The sequence below is a fragment of the Mustela nigripes genome, chromosome 10 (genome assembly GCF_022355385.1).
Source record: "Mustela nigripes isolate SB6536 chromosome 10, MUSNIG.SB6536, whole genome shotgun sequence".
In the NCBI taxonomy this organism is placed as follows: domain Eukaryota; kingdom Metazoa; phylum Chordata; class Mammalia; order Carnivora; family Mustelidae; genus Mustela; species Mustela nigripes.
In genome coordinates, this window is record NC_081566.1 from 7,075,869 (window position 1) to 7,093,383 (window position 17,515).

The following is a 17,515-nucleotide window of genomic DNA, read 5'->3' on the forward strand; positions in this document are numbered from 1 at the left end:
CCCAGTGGGGATTCCTGGAGCCTACTCGTCGATAAAGATATCTATTGAGAGCATGACTTGATAATGAAGAAGCTGAAATTTTAAAGGATTATTTCCCAGAGTCGTGAAATATGCATGAACATCAAAATATTATTCTTGGTGTCACAATTTCAAGTAACACGTACTTGAAATGGTTGGAAACAGATTACGTGTTTTTATGTGTATCATAGCCTGGGGAACCTCCAGGATTAGGTTCGGCTGGGTCTTTGGGTTCGTTGATCTGCCCAAGCAATCAATACTGACTCAGACCACTATTGGGTTGTCGTGGGGTCTCTAAAAAGAAAAGACTTCCTTCTATTATTTATGTTGTAGGAAGCAAGTGGTAAGAAGCTTATTGGTAAAATTTTATTTTGCCCATGAAACTTAAACTTAGGTTCTTTCTGTTCATTCAAATAAGTCCACAAGTAAGGTGAAAATTAATGTATAAAATATCTCACACACACACACACATATATGTGGACATAGAAATATATAGTTTACGTGTGTGTGTAATGTGTATGTATATACATGTATGTGTGTGGGGGGGTGTCTGTGTGTGTGTGTGTGATTGAATTTTGTCTAGTATCGAGAACCCACATAAGTTATATGAATTTCTAAAGACAGGACAGAAAGCATATTTAAGATAGCTTCTACCTTAAATAGCAGTAGGTATACATATCACCAAGTGTGTGATACTCTTTGAATCGCTACAGAAACAGTCAAGCAAAGTCAGTTTTCTAGAACTGCTGCCTTAGAGCTCTAATCCAACACAAATACAATTTCTTCCCTTTACAGTACGCCATGGAACCTAATTACCTGCATATTTGGCCTCGAAATACCTTCATGATGATTGCGCTTCCTAACATGGTAATATAGAGTTTATCAATGTAATTTTGCCACTGTCACTATGTGTCTGGTGTGTGCCCAATTACTTTCACACTCAGCATGTGTATACCTGGCATCGTCGTTCAGTCTGTTTAGTGATTAGATCATTGAAACTTTGGGATTCCTGAGGAAAAACCAGAAGGAATTCAGTTACTTACAGTGGAGACGAGATGGAACACATGTAAGTGACAAGTGGCACTATCTGTGTGGTGGTGCCTGCCCTGTAAGGGCCTTCGGATGAAGCCAGAGAGATTCGGGCTCTACACGAGACAGTCCTTCCAGCCTGTGAGGTGTCTGGGACGTTGGGATATACATTGTCAAAAAGGGGCACGGCTGTTCTTTCATTAGACCTAAGAGAATTTTTTTGCTCTCTAGACCTAAATATGTATTCCTCTGGTTGGTCCTCTAAGTCCCTTAGCAGCAGTGCTGGGGTCCAATGACTCTTACTGTTATCTGACAAGGAACAAGAGACAGGAAAATGGAGGTAAAATTCAATCCAACCAGCTGATTATTAATCCAAGGATCATAGTGTCTGCAATTAGTAATCTAAGGAGGTTGGTGTTTGCTTGGTGAAATGGCTGAGGTTTACCGTGTAGAAATTCTGGTGAGTGGGAAGCTGGGGAGCACCTGGGGCATGGTGCGGCTTTTCTCCGGGAGTGAGGAGAGAAAGCCAGGCTCTGTTTCCCACCAGCCTGGACGTTTCCGCTGGGCGCCCCTCCGCCACAGCAAGAACCCGAGACTACACTCTCTCACCCTCTTCCTCCTCTTCTCGCAGAATAAATCTTTCACGTGTACTTTGTTCATGCCCTTTGAAGAGTTTGAAAAACTTGTAACCAACAGTGATGTGATGGACTTCTTCCAGAAGTACTTTGCGGATTCCATCCCTCTAATCGGAGAGTAAGTTTGGAGATGTTGCGAGTATGCCTTTCTCTCCACTGGTCTGAGTTAATCAAAATTCAAATAAAGGCCAAGCATCTTACTTCTGTTTTCATCACATGTGGCTGGTCCTGGACAGGAAGCCTCCCTTAGAGCAAAGGTCCAAAGCAGATGTTGTGCTGTGAGCAAGGATTCAGAAAGCCCCATGCTAGGGCCAGTTTCCCTGGGATACACAAGTCACCCATTAGACACCCATGTCTCCAGGCCTTTTCTGCCTCTTGCAAGGGCTCTCAGGCCCTCAGAGTTGGTGTGCTGCAAAGCGGGGCTGTGCTTCCCTCTGCTGGTGGACACGCAGGTCCAAGGCCCAGCAGGTGCAAGCGTGGGTCCTCACTTACCAGCTGGGTTCACTTTCCTAGCTCGCAGGGCCCTCGCGGAAACATGGCTGTGCATAGCAATACCCGCCCCAAAGGGTTGAGAGGACTGGACGAGTTCCTGCCTACAGATCACTCCGCGCAGAGTCCTCCAGCTTGTAGCTAGCCTGTGAGCTGTCTGGTTTATGACCTATGACTCCTCTGCCCCCTGTCAACGCCTCCCTCCCCAGGGGCTTGTCATTGGGTCTCACTAAGTCCCTCTGCCCCCATGGTCCCTCCCTAGAATCCAGCTCCCTCTCCGCCTCCAGCAGTGTTTTCCTGGAGGCGGCCCAATGTTGCCCAATGTGAGGTTAATGCCGCTCTGAGTCTCAGATTTCTCATCTTTACAATGGGCATCAGGAGATCTTACGGGGGGGGGGGGGGGGGGGTGGACTGTGACATGCACTAACTCTATAAAAGGGGTGGCCCACTGCCAGCCCACAGCAGGTCTCTTTGAAATGGTCAATTTCCATCCTTACCAGCAGACCAGTGTGCCCTGGTCTCTCTTTCTCTGATCTTGGGAAATCTCTGCCTGCCACAATTTACCCCTTGTGTTTTGTGATTATTTCTTGCCTCTCCAACCAGACTTAAAATTCATGAGGTTATATACTGTTTCCCTGCTTACAGCTGCCACAAAACCTCTGTAGATGCTGGCACTCACAGGTTTCCAAATCTATAGCAAGTCGTGTTCATTTTAATTTTGGTTTGTGTGGCTTGAACCCGACGCACGTCGTTCTCAGTTTTTCCATTAAAACCTAAAACACACCAGAACAGCTGAAAATTGCAGGAAAATTTCATGACACCTAACACAGGCGTATTTCGAGTTCTTGAAATGCGGACTTGTTCTGGTTGGATGTGATTAACACCGATGAGAACGAAACAGGTGATTAGGACAATGGAATTTCAGGAACTAGAAGAAACTTCAGTTTCCCCCTTTCCTGTTTACTTCCTGCCATTTTTGTCTTGTTTGTCAACAAAACCCTATGGTAATGGAGTCAGTACCTCCGAAAGAATGGTGCGGGCTCTAACACCCAGCCTCGGGTGCTTACGTTCTGGTGGTCTCCTCCCGAAGGCAAGCCCTGCTACGAGACTTCTTCCTGCTGCCGGCGCAGCCCATGATTTCCGTGAAGTGCTCTTCTTTTCACCTGAAGTCACACTGTGTGCTGATGGGGGACGCAGCTCACGCCATTGTGCCCTTTTTTGGGCAAGGAATGAATGCGGTAAGTCCTTTCTCCCCAAGTCAGTGGGTCTCAACTAAAAACGCGTAAAAAACAAGGGTGCCTAGAACTGTGGCCACATAATGTCTGAGCAGAGTCAATCCCACAATCCTCTCAGCTGTTCAGGTCACTAACTAGAGTCAAGGCTTGGGGTACTTGATCCCGGGATTTCCCCTAGGAGAAAACAACGGCGTGTAAAGCGGTTTTCGGCGCAGTTGGAAAATACATTGATAGCTTGAAATTTGGGAACTTGACTGTCAGCGATTCAAGGCTTAATTTAAAAAAAATTTTTTTTAGAGGGACGCCTGGGTGGCTCAGTGGGTTAGGCCACTGCCTTCAGCTCAGGTCATGGTCTCAGGGTTCTGGGATCGAGTCCCGCATTGGGCTCTCTGCTCAGCGGGGAGCCTGCCTCCTCCTCTCTCTCTCTCTCTGTCTCTCTGCCTACTTGTGATCTCTCTCTGTCAAAGAAATAAATAAAATCTTTAAAAAAAATTTTTTTAAATTTTTTTAGAGATTATACATAAATATATAAATGTTAGGCTCAAAAAGAAAAAGAGCCCAAACTGTTGTTTTCTCTCTCTTTTTTTTTTTTTTTAAAGATTTTATTTATTTATTTGACAGAGAGAGTTCACAGTAGACAGAGAGGCAGGCAGAGAGAGAGAGAGGGAAACAGGCTCCCTGCTGAGCAGAGATCCCGATGCGGGACTCGATTCCAGGCTCCTGAGACCATGACCGGAGCCGAAGGCAGCGGCCCAACCCACTGAGCCACCCAGGCGCCCTCTCTCTCTTTTTTTTTTTTTTAAGTATTATTTATTTGACAGAGATAGACACAGCAAGAGAGGGAACACAAGCAGTGGGAGTGGGAGAGGGAGAAGCAGGCTTCCTGCAGGGCTGGATCCCATATACCCAGACGCTTAATGACGGAGCCACCCAGGGGCCCCTCTACTTTTTCTTTCTGAAGGAAAAGAAAACACAATTGACAGAGTTGAATAAGACTATGAAATGGATTTGATGTTGAATACTACTGCTTTCATGGAATTTTTGTTGTTCTGGCTAGAAAAAATATTTCTGAGAAGAAGGAGTGCTCAGATATGCAAAATTAATTTCAAGGAATCCAAGATTAGTTATCTAGACCAACAATTATTTTGTGTGTTTCTGATAACTGATAGCTTCATAATCACAGCCCTCCATTGTTTTGGTGATGGGGATCTATCCCGAGTGTCAGTAGGCTGTAAATCTAAACACTTATATTTTCCACAAAGCAGTGGTAAACACTTTGCTTTATGAAAACCCAAGGACACACCAACTTTAGGATAGTGGATAAGGGCCCCAGCCTTGGCAGTATAAGGCCCAGTTCAAATCCTGGCTCCAGGATTTATTAGAATATGTTCTTGCTCAAGTGACTTAAACTTACCTTTACTTCCTTGTCTCTAAAATGGGTTTTCAATTGTGCCTCTAGCATATAGGTTCTTGGGGAAACAAATGAATTAATTAAGTAAAGAATTGAAAAGTGTTAATATCAGCCTGTATGGTATTTTGCATTTCTAATGTCCTCTAACTGATAGTCTGTATAGATGCCAACCAAGTATGTTTATTTGTTTCAGAGGTAATCCTATAATTGATGTGAAAAATGTTTTTTTAACTTTACATTTTTAAAATATTGTCTCTAAAGCCATAGTTTGAATTTCTAGAAAGCAGGAAACACCTTTTGATTTTCTTCTGCCCTACTGCATTGTGTGGAGAACATTATTAGGGTTAATTTTGTGGACTTGATAACATTGAAAATTTGCTTTAATCTTTGGCTTAAAGGAACTGAATTAATACGAGCGTTCTATCCTGCCATTAATTGCTCTAAATGTGAAGCTTAAAGACCAGAACAGTTTAAATGACTCAAATACTCATGGTAGAGCAGTATCATTTCTGTTGTTTCTTAAAGAAGCCATGGAATCCATTAAAGTTGCAAGAATAATTTAAAATTTTGATCAAACTCCAAATCATTATGATCAACAGGCATTAGGCAAAGAAAAGCCATCAAGAATGCCATTGATGGTCTTTATAATCATAATTTAATGCCAAATGTGACTAAGCAGCTGTTGTGTGTGGGTTGAAGGCAAACATCCTATGACTTACACTCACCAGCGGAAAGTCTGTTCAAAATTACTCAGAAGCTTTCATGATATCCAGTTTATTTTTCCCCATTCTTTCTTATTTCAGGGCTTTGAAGACTGCTTGGTATTTGATGAGTTAATGGACAAATTCAATAATGACTTTAGTAAGTAAAGTCCGTCAGACGGACCTGGACTAACATGATTAATTGTGGACCCGATTCTGACCCCTGATGAGTGCAAACCCATGATGTGTATTCCCTGTCCTGGATTGTAAATTGTTCTATTAGCAACCTACGCCACTGGTACCCGTGTCAGACAAAGAGCACCCAGAGAGGGAATGTAGTTTCTTTTAAGGTTTGTACCTGGAGGTGTGTGCAGTGATCCCCACAAAGAAAGAAATTCCCAGAACCAACATTTGCCCAAAATGTGCTCCTTGCTCTCCCTTTCCACCTGGGGAAACTGCTCCTGCGTCCCCGACAGCAAGTCCCGGAACCTCCTGTTAGAGCTCCGCTGTTTCCTTGCTTGCTGCGTTATCAGCGTTGCAGCTGCTAGTTCCATCGGCCTGTGGGTGAGACCGATTCCACCTACCTCCCAATATACTGATTTGACAGATAGTGGAGTATAAGATTTTTAAAAAAAGATATTTATTTATTTATTTATTTGACAGACAGAGATCACAAGTAGGCAGAGAGGCAGGCAGAGGGTGGGGGACGCAGGCTCCCTGCTGAGCAGAGAGCCCGACCCTGAGCTCCATCCCAGGACCCTGAGATCATGACCTGAGCCGAAGGCTGAGGCTTTAAGCCACTGAGCCACCCAGGCGCCCCTGGAGTTTAAGATTTTTATATGTCATGCTGAAATTAAGTGAAATGAAATGGATAACACTTCAGCTGTAAAAGAAGTGGCTGATAATAGCCCGAGACCGGGGGTAGCTTACTGCTTCTCTGCATCCATGGTCTCAAAGGCCACCTCTGAATTTAGACCCTGTTCAGGTGAGGGATGGATCTAGAGAACTGGCTGTAGTAAGTCTACACCCAGATTCCCGTCCTGACTCACCCGCTTACTAGCTGTAAGACCTTGAGCGAGTCGTTTCAGCTTTTTGAAGTCTTGGATTTTCTTTTTTTCTTTTCCACCTATAAAGTGGGGACAATAATACTAAATTCAGAGAGATGTGAAAATTAAGTAAAATCATTTGTGTAAAGCTTTTCTATTGATTAGTTTCAGAGGTAGAATTTAGTGATTCATCAGTTGCATATAATACCCAGTGCTCATTATGTCACGTCCCCTCCTTAATGTCCAACACCCAGTTACCTCACCCCCCCACCTCCCCTCCAGCAACAATCACTTTGTTTCCTATAGTTTAGAGTCTCTTAGGGTTTGTCTCCCTTTCTGATTTCATCTTATTTTATTTTTCCCTCTCTTTCTCTATGATCCTCTATTTTGTTTCGTAATTTTCTCACGTAAGTGAAATCATATGATGATTGTCTTTCTCTAATTGACTTATTTCTCTTAGCATAATACTTTCTAGTGTCCATTGATAGACAAATGGATAAAGAAGATGTGGCACACACACACACACACATATATCTACAGTGGAATACTATGCAGCCATCAAAAATGAAATCTTACCATTTGCAATGACATGGATGGAACTAGAAGACATTATGCTAAGTGAAATAAGTCAATCAGAGAAAGACAATTATCATATGATCTCTCTGATATGATGAATTTGAGAGGCAGGGAAGGGGGTTGTGGGGGGAAAGGGAGGGAAAATGAAACAAGATGGGACTGCAGAGGGAGACAAACCATAAGAGACTCTTAACCTCAGGAAACAAACTGAGGATTGCTGGAGGGGAGGAGGAGGGATAGTGTGGTTGGGTGATGGACACTGGGGAGGTATGTGCTATGGAGAGTGCCGTGAATTGTGTAAGACTGAAGATTCACAGACCTGTACCCCGGAAGCAAATAATACATTATATGTTAATTAAAATAAGTAAATTTAATTTAATATTTTTTTTAAAAGTCTGGCATGAAGTGAGTTCATAGTAATTGTGTGTGATGGTGTTTTAGGAAGTCCTTGGACACTGGTATCTGGATCAGAAGAGACTAGAGGGTCCAGAGTAAAGTTCTTTTGGTTTTCTAACTTCCTTTTCCAGTCATCTTGCACAGATGCTCCAGATGTGGAGACATTTTGTTTCCTCCCACCTCAGCCCTGGTGGGATGGATCTGCATGTGATAGGGATGATGGGGGGGGTAGAGGGTTTATATGTCAGAACATCCTGTCAGCGCTGGTCTTGGTTACTACAGAACAAAGAAGAAACAATACTGATTTTGACAATGAGACTCAACTCGCATTAATGAACACTTCATATGTGTTGGGCATCTTGCTCTATTTTTTAGTCCATTTTCTCATTTGGTCTCCATGGAAAACATGGGGCATAGGTTTCTATTCTTGTCCCTATTTTACAACTTGTCCCGCCATTTAATTTGATTGGTGTAGAGGCCAGCACATTTTCATAGACTGTATTGGAAATGATATATTATTCAACTTGGCTCCTAGGTGTGTGTCTTCCTGAATATTCAAGATTGAGAATTCCAGATGACCACGCCATCTCAGACCTGTCCATGTACAATTACATAGAGGTGAGTGAGGGGGTTAGGCTCCCTTCCGTGAGGTCATTCCTAATAGTCTAACAGATAGTTCTTTTCTTTTTAAATAACATTGTTTAAACTTTAATTCCAGTGTAATTAACATACAGTGTTACATTAGTTTCAGTATAGAAAGCAGTGGTTCAATAGTTGTATGCATTGCTCAGTGCTCATCATGGTAAATACACTCTTTAATCCCCACCACCCCTCTCATCCCCTCACTGACCTCCCCTCTGGTGACCACCTGTTTGTTCTCTATAGTCAAGAGTTTGTCACCTTTTTTTTCTTCTTTGGTTCATTGCTTAAATTCCACATATGAGTGAAATCATACGACATTTTTCTTTCTCTGACTGACTTACGTTACTTATCATAATACACTCTAGGTCCATCCATGCTGTTGCAAATGACAAGATTTCATTCTTTTGTTATGGCTGAGTAGTATTCCATTATAAATATACATATAAATCACCTCTTTTTTTATCCTTGACTCTATCAAGGGACACTTGGGCTATTTCCATAGGTTGGTTATTTTAAATAATTCTTCAATAAACACAGGAGTGCCTATGTTTTACAAAATTAGTGTTTTCTTATTCTTGTGTAAATACCCAGTAGTGGAATTACTGATTCATACAGTAACTCGATTTTTAATTTTTTGACAAACCTCCATACAGTCTTCCACAGTGGCTGCACCAGTTTGCAATCACCAACAGTGCCTGATGGTTCTCTTCTGTCCATGTCCTCATCAGCACTTGTTTCTGGTGTTTTTAATTTTTGCCAATCTGACCGGTGGGAGGTGGTATCTCATTATGGTTTTGATTTGTACTTCTCTGATGATGAGTGATGTTGAGCATCTTTTTGTATGTCTGTTGGCCATCTGGATGTCTTCTTTGGAGAAATGTCTGTTCATGTCTTCTGCGCATTTTAATTGGATTATTTGGGGTTTTTGGTGTTGAGATGTATATGTTGTTTATATTTTGGATACTAACCGTTTATCAAATATGTCAATTGCAAATATCTTCTATTTTGTAGGTTTTGTTGTGTTTTAGTTCTCTTGTTTCCTTTGCTCTGCAGGAGTTTTTATTTTGATGTAGCCCTAATAGTTTATTTTTCCTTTTTTCCCCTTGCCTCAGGAGACACATCTAGAAAAATGTTGCTAAGGCTGGTATTAGAGAAATTACTCCCTGTGCCCTCTTCTAGGATTTTTATGGTTTCAGGTCTCACATTTAGGTCTTTAATCAGTTTTGAGTTAATTTTTGTAGATGGTGTAGTGAAGTAGTCCAGTTTCATTCTTTTGCATGTGGCTGTCCAGCGTTCCCCATACCATTTGTTGAAGAGACTGTCTTTTTCCCATTGCATATTTTTGACTCCTTTGTCAAAGGTTAATTGGCTTATTTCTGAGCTCTCTCTTCTCTTCTGTAGATCTTATATGTCTATTTTCTTGTCAGTATCATACTGTTTTGGTTACTATAGCTTCAAAGTTTATCTTGAGATCTGAGATGGTGATACCTCCAGTTTTAATCTTCTTTATCAAGATTGTTTTGTCTATTTGGGGTCTTTTCTGGTATCATACAAATTTTAAGATTATTTGTTCCAGTTCTGCAGAAAAGCCTGTTGGTATTTTGATAGGAATTGCACTAAATGTGTAGATTGCTTGTGGTAGTATATACATTTTAACAATGTTTTTTATTCCAATTCATGAGCATGGAATGTCTTTCCATTTGTTTGTTACCTTCAATTTCTTTCATTAATACTTTACAGTTTTCAGAGTATAGGTCTTTCATCTCCTTGGTTAGGTTTATTCCTGGCTATTTTATTATTTTTGGTGCAATTGTAAATGGGATTGTTTTACTCACTTGCTCTTTTGCTACTTCATTATTGGTGTATAGAAATGCAATGGATGTCTGTATATTAATTTTGTGTCCTGCAACGTTACTGAAGTCATTTATCAGTTCCAGTAGTTTTTTGGTGGAGTCTTTAGGGTTTTCTGTATTTAGTATAATGCCATTTGCAAATAGTGAAAGTTTTACTTCTTCTTTTCCAATATGGATGCCTTTTATTTTTTTTTCTTCTCTGATTGCTGTAGCTGGATTTCCAGGGCTATATCCAATAAAAGTGGTGAGAGTGGACATCTTTGACTTGTTCTTTATCTTACGGAGAAAGCTCTCAGATTTTCACCAGACTATGATGTTGGCTATGGGTTTTTCATATGGGGTCCTTATTATGTTGAGGTATAGACCCTCTAAACCTACTTTGTTGAGGGTTTTTATGATGAATGAATGTTGTTCTTTGTCAAATGCCTTTATTTATTATTTGACAGAGAGAGAGAGATCACAAGTAGGCAGAGAGGCAGGCAGAAAGAGAGGGGAAAGCAGACTCCCTGCTGAGCAAAGAGCCTGATGCGGGGCTCAATCCCAGGACCCTGAGATCATGATCCGAACCAAAGGCAGAGGCTTAACCCACTGAGCCACCCAGGCGCTCCTCAAATGCCTTTTCTGCATCTATTGAAATTAGCATATGATTTTTGTCTTTTCTCTTAGTGATGTGATGTGTCACTTTGATTGATTTGTGAATATTGAACCACCCTTGCATTCCAGGGATAAATCCCACATGCTCTGAGATCAGTAAATAAATCTTTTCGCATATCCTAGGCATTTTTTCAAACTGTTGCTTCTATACTATATTGTGTATGAGTGATTCTCTTTGTTGTGCTGTCTCTTTAAGGGTGGGGACTCAGTTTCCTCTCACCCTCCAGCTCTCCCCCAGCAGAGCCATCTGATTTTTGAAGATCCAGGTGTTAAGCTCCGCTGATGGCAAGAACTATCCAAGTTAGGCCCCTCTGGTTTTCAAAGCCAAATGTTATGTGGATTTGTCTTCCCAGTGCGGGTGTCCTACACCTAGGGTGCCTGGTGTGGGGCCTCCTGCCCTCCCCTCTCCATGCCAGCAGTGTCCTGACCTCCTCTGGATAGTCCTGTGGGTCAGTGTGGCTCCTGACTGTGTCTCTGTCCTTCCTACCCTCTTTAATTGTGGCCTCTTCCCAATATTTAGCTGTGGAGAGTCTGTTCTGGCAGCTTCGGGTCATTTTTCTGGGGTTTTTACACTGTGTGGTGGTTGTTATATAGGTGTATCCATGGGATGAGGTGAACCTAGGGTCCTCCTCCACTGCAACCTTCCCCCAGAAGTCACAAATGTTTTCTTTGCTCCAGCCCCATCACATACATGCTGAATAAGAATAGGTACAAACACACACACACACACACACACACACACGCAGAGCATTCCTTGCATATGGGTGGATTGTGACTGTAGACATGACAATGACCCACACACATCATGTCCCTCTACATTTTAGGGACATTTAGGAGGTAACAAAGATGATTCAATGTCTGATTTCAATCACCAATAATTCACAAACACAAACCTTAGACATTTGGTAGAGCTAGTAATATTTTATTTTAAGGAAAATATAATTTTGATATATTAACATATTTTGAAGATTTGAGAAACATCAAATGATCTTAACTCTGTTAATATTATACTCTGCAAATTTGGAGCAGGTTTATAATATCCTTTGGTGCCTTATGCACTGGAAAAAAATATGTATATACCAAAGAAATTCATGGTTAAAGGATTAATACTCAAAAGAAAAACACAATTACACTTGAGCCAGTCACATAAAAAACTCACAATAAATAGTTATGGTCACAGTTTTTAAATGAGATCAAATGAGAAAATTTACAAGTTTAAGGAAAAGAGTGCAGTTGTTTTCCATCTTTCCCGAAGACAGAAAATAGAAGTAATGTGGATTTCCATTTGAGCAGAATTGTTTCATATGTACTGAAAATCTTCACTGATGTAACTTGCCGGTGTCTTTAAAAACAAGACAGCTAAAAACACGATATTATTTCTCAATATGGAGTAAGTCAGGACAGACATAGCTTCAACGATCCCTCCCTGCCATGAAGAAGATTTCAAACCAGCTAGTAAACAATGGCAATTAGTTACATCTTTGGTCCCACAGATGGTCCCCAGATCTGGCTGAACAAACCTTTCACTGAAATAGAGTTCCCATAATGCCCCCTGAGCAAAGTGGTGTTCTATCACAGGTTTTGTGTAGTTGCTCAGCCTTTCAAGGTAACGTCTTATACTTTCACTAAAAAGGCTTGGTAATGACTGTGAAGGGAATACAAAGTTGACTACTCTGTGTCCTGCTTTGCCGTGAGTGGGACTGTGTTGTCATAAAGAAATAAACGCCATTCGCTGGAGGTATTCTGTAAGAGTCTTCCGTTATTGCAGATGCGAGCTCACGTCAACTCCAGGTGGTTCATCTTCTACAGGAAGGTGGAGAGACTTCTTCAGGTTCTTATGCCATCTACCTTCATTCCTCTCTATACCATGGTAAGGTCTGGCTTTAAGACATCTCATTTCATTCTTCTGTTTAGCCATTAAAGGATCACAAGAATACTTTTTAAACTTCCTTATAGGTCACCTTTTCCAGAATAAGATACCATGAGGCAAAGCTGCGTTGGCATTGGCAGAAAAAGGTGAGAACAAGTTGAAGTTCATAGTGTGATGCTTATGATTCTTCAGGCAAATTCAGAAATGATGTGACAGACATGGTTGCTTCCAAATAAAAACTGTCCTGGGTACACAGGAGGTAAAGCGCCTGATGAACAAAATTACAAAAAGGGAGAAAGAGAGAGCGAGCAAGAGGGAGAGAGAGAGGGAGTGCCCCGCAAGGGAGGAAATGCAAAAGAGAACTGAGGCTAGTATTTCTTTTTTTTTTTTTTAAGATTTTGTTTATTTAGAGAGAGAGTGTGTCTGAGCACAAGTGGGTTAAGGAGTGGAGGGAAAGGGACCAGCAGACTCCGTGCTGAGTTTGGAGCCTGACGCAGGACTTGATCCCACAACCCCAAGACCATGACCTGAGCCAAAATCGAGAGTCAGACACTAAACCAACTGAACTACCAAGGATACCCCTGATGCAGTATTTCTAAACTTTTAAATGTATTTTAGCAATGTAATTTTTTAAATGGTATTTAGCCATTGACTTTTGCTTCATGCAATATTCTTATGGGTTTAACCTGTGAAATTGGACAGAGTTGAAACTCTTGTAACACATAATCTAATTCTAATTTAATGCCCGAACACGTTCATTTTGGGCAGCTCACCCAGAGATGCCAGTACACAGACATTCAGATTCCTAGATTTCCTCTGGAATCTAACAACTTTATTCATTCAGCAAATCACTGCACTTAATGTCTAGAGATGGAGCTGGGCAGGAGATGAATAAGCAGCAGCCCCTCTCCTCCTGCAGCTCAGAGGCGGGAGGGGCAGGCTGACCGCGGCTGGTGGAGCACGGGAGTGCTGGGGGGGAGGGTGCTGGGAGGCCCTGGAGGCAGCCCTGGCGTGTGAGAACCGCCTGAGGGGCAGCTGGAAGGGCAAGCAGGACATCAAGCATTCTGAATATTATGTCAAGGGAAGCAAGGAAGCCAAGGGAGGCTAACAGACTCATAAGATCGCATTTATAGCTCTTTTTCTAAAGTGTGTGTGTGCGTGTGTGTATGGCTATACAAAGGCAGACTGCTAAGAATTCATTACACAGAACACATGGATCCAGCTATCTCTGGGAAGGGAGAGAGACAGACAGAGAAGGGAAGCTCCAAATTCCTGACCTTACCAGCCATCCTAGGCCTTGACCTCGTGGTCATGCCATTAAATTGCCATTTTAGGTTAAAGAACAAAGAAGACGTTGTATACTCCTTGGTTGTTCAAGAATGAAGTCTTTTGAGATCTTTATCTCTGGACAAATAAAACGAGACTTCTTGCTGTTTTTACAGGTGATAAACAAAGGACTCTTTTTCTTTGGAACATTGATAGCCATGGGTAGTACCTACCTATTTCTGTGCTCCATGTCCCTGAGACCCCTGCACTACTTCAGAAGACCATGGGAGTGGCTCACTTCCTTCCAGAAAACAGGACGTGTTTCCTTGCAAACTCCATGGAGTCACTAGAAAAAAACTCCCAATGTCATTAGCCGGTGACGTAAATATGCTGACGCGGCAACTGGACTTCCTCATAACTGAAACTAAGGATCAAAGCCATGTTTCCATCATCATATTTAATTCACTGGGGACAGATATATGCCTGCTTACAATTAAAATCAGTATAAAATTTCTCTGTGTGTTCGTTGTGGTTATTGGGAGTGGGACCACCCCTAAACTATCAGTTTAAGTTGCAAAATACAGCTTTCCCATAATGCTACACATAGGTGTGGTCATTCTAAATATGAAAGTGCAGTGACTAAGATCTCTTTCACTTCTCAAAAAGTAAAGCACCAGGGACCTCAAGGAAGATGCTGATCACCTCTTCCCTTTCAAGGACATCGTTAAAGTCACGATAGGACGGACTCGTAACACCCAAGACTAAAAACCACGATTTGCCTAACATGTAAATTACACTTTGGGTCACCAGAATGGAACTAGTCCAACGTAGAGCTCAGCTTCACTTACCAAAACTGGAAGTAAAAATGAGGAATTTGGGGCACTCTAGAACGTTACAAAAATGAACTAATTTTACTTCACCATCTTCGAAAGCCATCATTACCTTCTGAAGATTAAAAAAAAGAGGGGGTTATTGATGCCATACTAAGTGAAGAACAAGAAGTTTTACTTATAAATTAAACAGATATATAGATGACAGAGTGGAAAGGAAACAAGGGAGACAGTTTTCATAGAAATGATTCCACTTGAGATTCTCCAGAAGCAGTTTACTAACCAGCGATAAACTTGATTTTGAAAAGTTCTTTTAGGGAAAATATTCTCTTTGGTTCTTCTTCAGTAGACCAGCTGAAACACTCAGAAGTCTTTCAGACATGATTAATTGTGAAGATGCTACATCAGCAGGACAGTCAACTAAGAAATAAAAATTAGGCAACAAAATAAAATGGTTCAATTTCTTTTTTAGATAGTTGAAGAAATCCTTGAGTTCTAACGAGCTGTGTTTAGTCCAAACAAGGACTCATGGGAAAATGGCAACTTCACGAACACTGACCGTCGATTACCCAGGAGACTGGTTAAAGAGCAAAAAAGACTAAATAATATATTTTATGAATACAGTTTTACACTTACTTTCATCCCTTTCAAATGTAGATTTGTTTGTTTCTTTCTTTTCTTTTTTTTTTTTTTTTTTTGCTTGGAACTTCTTTTCTAAACCCAAAACACTTGGCAAAATTGTGGCAAATTGTTGAAAGGATAAGGTTGCCAAGTCATGTTTGAAATGAAACAGATCTGCCATCGACACATCGTTCCCATGGACATCCTCTGCTCATGTGAGTCCCCAGCCTCCACGATTATTTTGAAATTCACGACCTTTCCTTGACTGGGTTGCTTTTCAGTATTCCTCCTGGAGCGCGCTTCGCAGGACAGTCATCTTGAAGCTCGTCTTTATCATACGGCACATACAGTAAGTCTTTCGTTTCAGAGGAAGCCAGGGTGCTGATTTTCTTTTTCACCCTGGAATAGGCTCTCTGATAAATCTGATCGTTCATACATAAGACAAGACAGTGATGAGGATCCAACACCACCGAAAAGCTGCAGTTTCCGACATATATGATACAAAGTTGTTTTTTTACCATTATTTCTGAGCTGTGAATACAGCTAAGTATTTTTGAGAAAAAATGTATTGTGTGCCTTGGAAAATAATGTCATTTAAAAAAATATATTTGAAATGAAAATTTCCAACATGTTAGAAGTTAATGGTGCCAGGTGCCCATCTTGTGCCATGAAGGGGTTTTTCGTTACGGAAAGCACCCATTGAAGTAAAGCAACTGTCTTGCTCAGTTGCTTCCAGAGGCTAAAAAGCATACGGGCAATTCAGATTTCCTGCTGACTCACCGAAGTTCTGTTGATGTTGTGGGAGTCTAAGGCAGGATGCCCCAAAATATGCCACAATTTTGAATTTAACTTACTTAATAAACACCAGATGCAAAAAGCACAGTCTGACCTTCCTTTGTCCTCCTGAAAGCAGGAAATCTCTTGTGTGAAAGGAACCTCCCTAAACCAGCGGGTAGAGAGACATCTATATCATCAGAGACAGAGAACTGAGGGCTGAAAAAACCTGTATGAACAAACCCTGTTACTTTTACTAAATTACTACCAAGCCCAGATCCTGTTTAGAATTCTTTACAGACTGAAGCTCCCAAACGTGAGTTTTCCTGTCCTGTCAATTCCTTACAGATTTATGTCTCTTTGTCTAAAATGTGAAAAAGCTACATGCCCTGCTCATTTCTTTGGGTCTCAATTTTATTATTGGGCCTCCATGCACACAGAATTAAACTTTTGGGTTTTTCTCCTGTTCATCTGTTTCATGTCAATTTATTTCCTTCACCAGGTAGAAGAAAATTTGAGGGCAGAAGAAAGTTTTTCCTCCCCCAAAATATTACGTAGAGTGGGGATTCCGAAATAGTCCTCATAATGGAAGTCAAGATGTGGTTTCCAGTATAAGGCCTCATCTTTCATTATCATTATTCCTTCCTATAAAGGACGAACTTGGATTACATCAACCTTTGACACACTGGTCTTGTCACTCTCATCAACTTCCAGTGATTCGTCACTGGTGATGATAAAAATGATGGAAGAAGAATTAAAAGTCACTTTTTTCTTTGGCCTGTCCCCGTCTTTCTGTGACATCACAATGGGTCTGATCTGCATTTCACTCCCATTGGCTGGTAGGTCCTTAGCAGGCCTCTGGCATCTCAGAAGTCGGAAACAGAGCAGTTGAAAAAGGGATCTTCGGAACTGGGCAGAGAGAAAATGAAGTTGAATATAAAGTAAAAATTCGGCCCTTAATTAGGGTTAACCCTAACCCTAACCCTAAATTCAAATTAGTTGAATTTAATTTTGGTTGTTCTTTTTTGTTAGCTGGGTGGGGATGGGGTTAGGTGGCAATGCTCATATGTACCTACATAACCCTGGAGTTTAAGGGTTTTTTTTATTATTATGTAATTCTCATCAACAAAATCATAAAGGACTATTACAATACCTTATAATCACCATGGATTCAAGTTGTATGCACCGTCTTTGAGGACAACTAAATCTGTTTAAGAAACTTGAAATTGGAGGGGAAGACGAACCGTGAGAGACTGTGGACTCTGAAAAACAATCTGAGGGTTTGGGAGGGGCGGGGGGTGGGAGGTTGGGGGAACCAGGTGGTGGGTATTGGAGAGGGCACGGATTGCATGGAGCACTGGGTGTGGTGCATAAACAATGAATTCTGGAACACTGGAAATAAATTTAAAAAATAAATAAAAACTTAAAAAAATTTTTTAAAAATTCAAATTAATTCATTCCACAAATAT

At 41.2% G+C, this 17,515-nt stretch overlaps 2 protein-coding genes across 2 annotated transcripts in view; one reads left to right on the forward strand and one right to left on the reverse strand.

Moving 5' to 3' along the window:
* The window catches only part of KMO (kynurenine 3-monooxygenase), a 46,372-nt gene extending 32,037 nt beyond the window's left edge, over window positions 1–14,335 (forward strand). The window contains 9 exon segments of the mRNA XM_059412499.1: window positions 814–885; window positions 1,679–1,800; window positions 3,262–3,409; window positions 5,621–5,678; window positions 8,072–8,154; window positions 12,454–12,555; window positions 12,642–12,701; window positions 13,998–14,129; window positions 14,132–14,335. Coding sequence (XP_059268482.1) covers window positions 814–885; window positions 1,679–1,800; window positions 3,262–3,409; window positions 5,621–5,678; window positions 8,072–8,154; window positions 12,454–12,555; window positions 12,642–12,701; window positions 13,998–14,129; window positions 14,132–14,194 — 840 coding nt within the window. The 3' untranslated portion in view covers window positions 14,195–14,335.
* Window positions 14,097–17,515, reverse strand: part of OPN3 (opsin 3) — a 42,858-nt gene continuing 39,439 nt past the window's right edge. Inside the window, exon 4 of the mRNA XM_059412500.1 lies at window positions 14,097–16,955. Within this exon, the coding sequence (XP_059268483.1) occupies window positions 16,692–16,955 (264 nt within the window). The 3' untranslated portion in view covers window positions 14,097–16,691. The remainder of the gene's footprint in view (window positions 16,956–17,515) is intronic.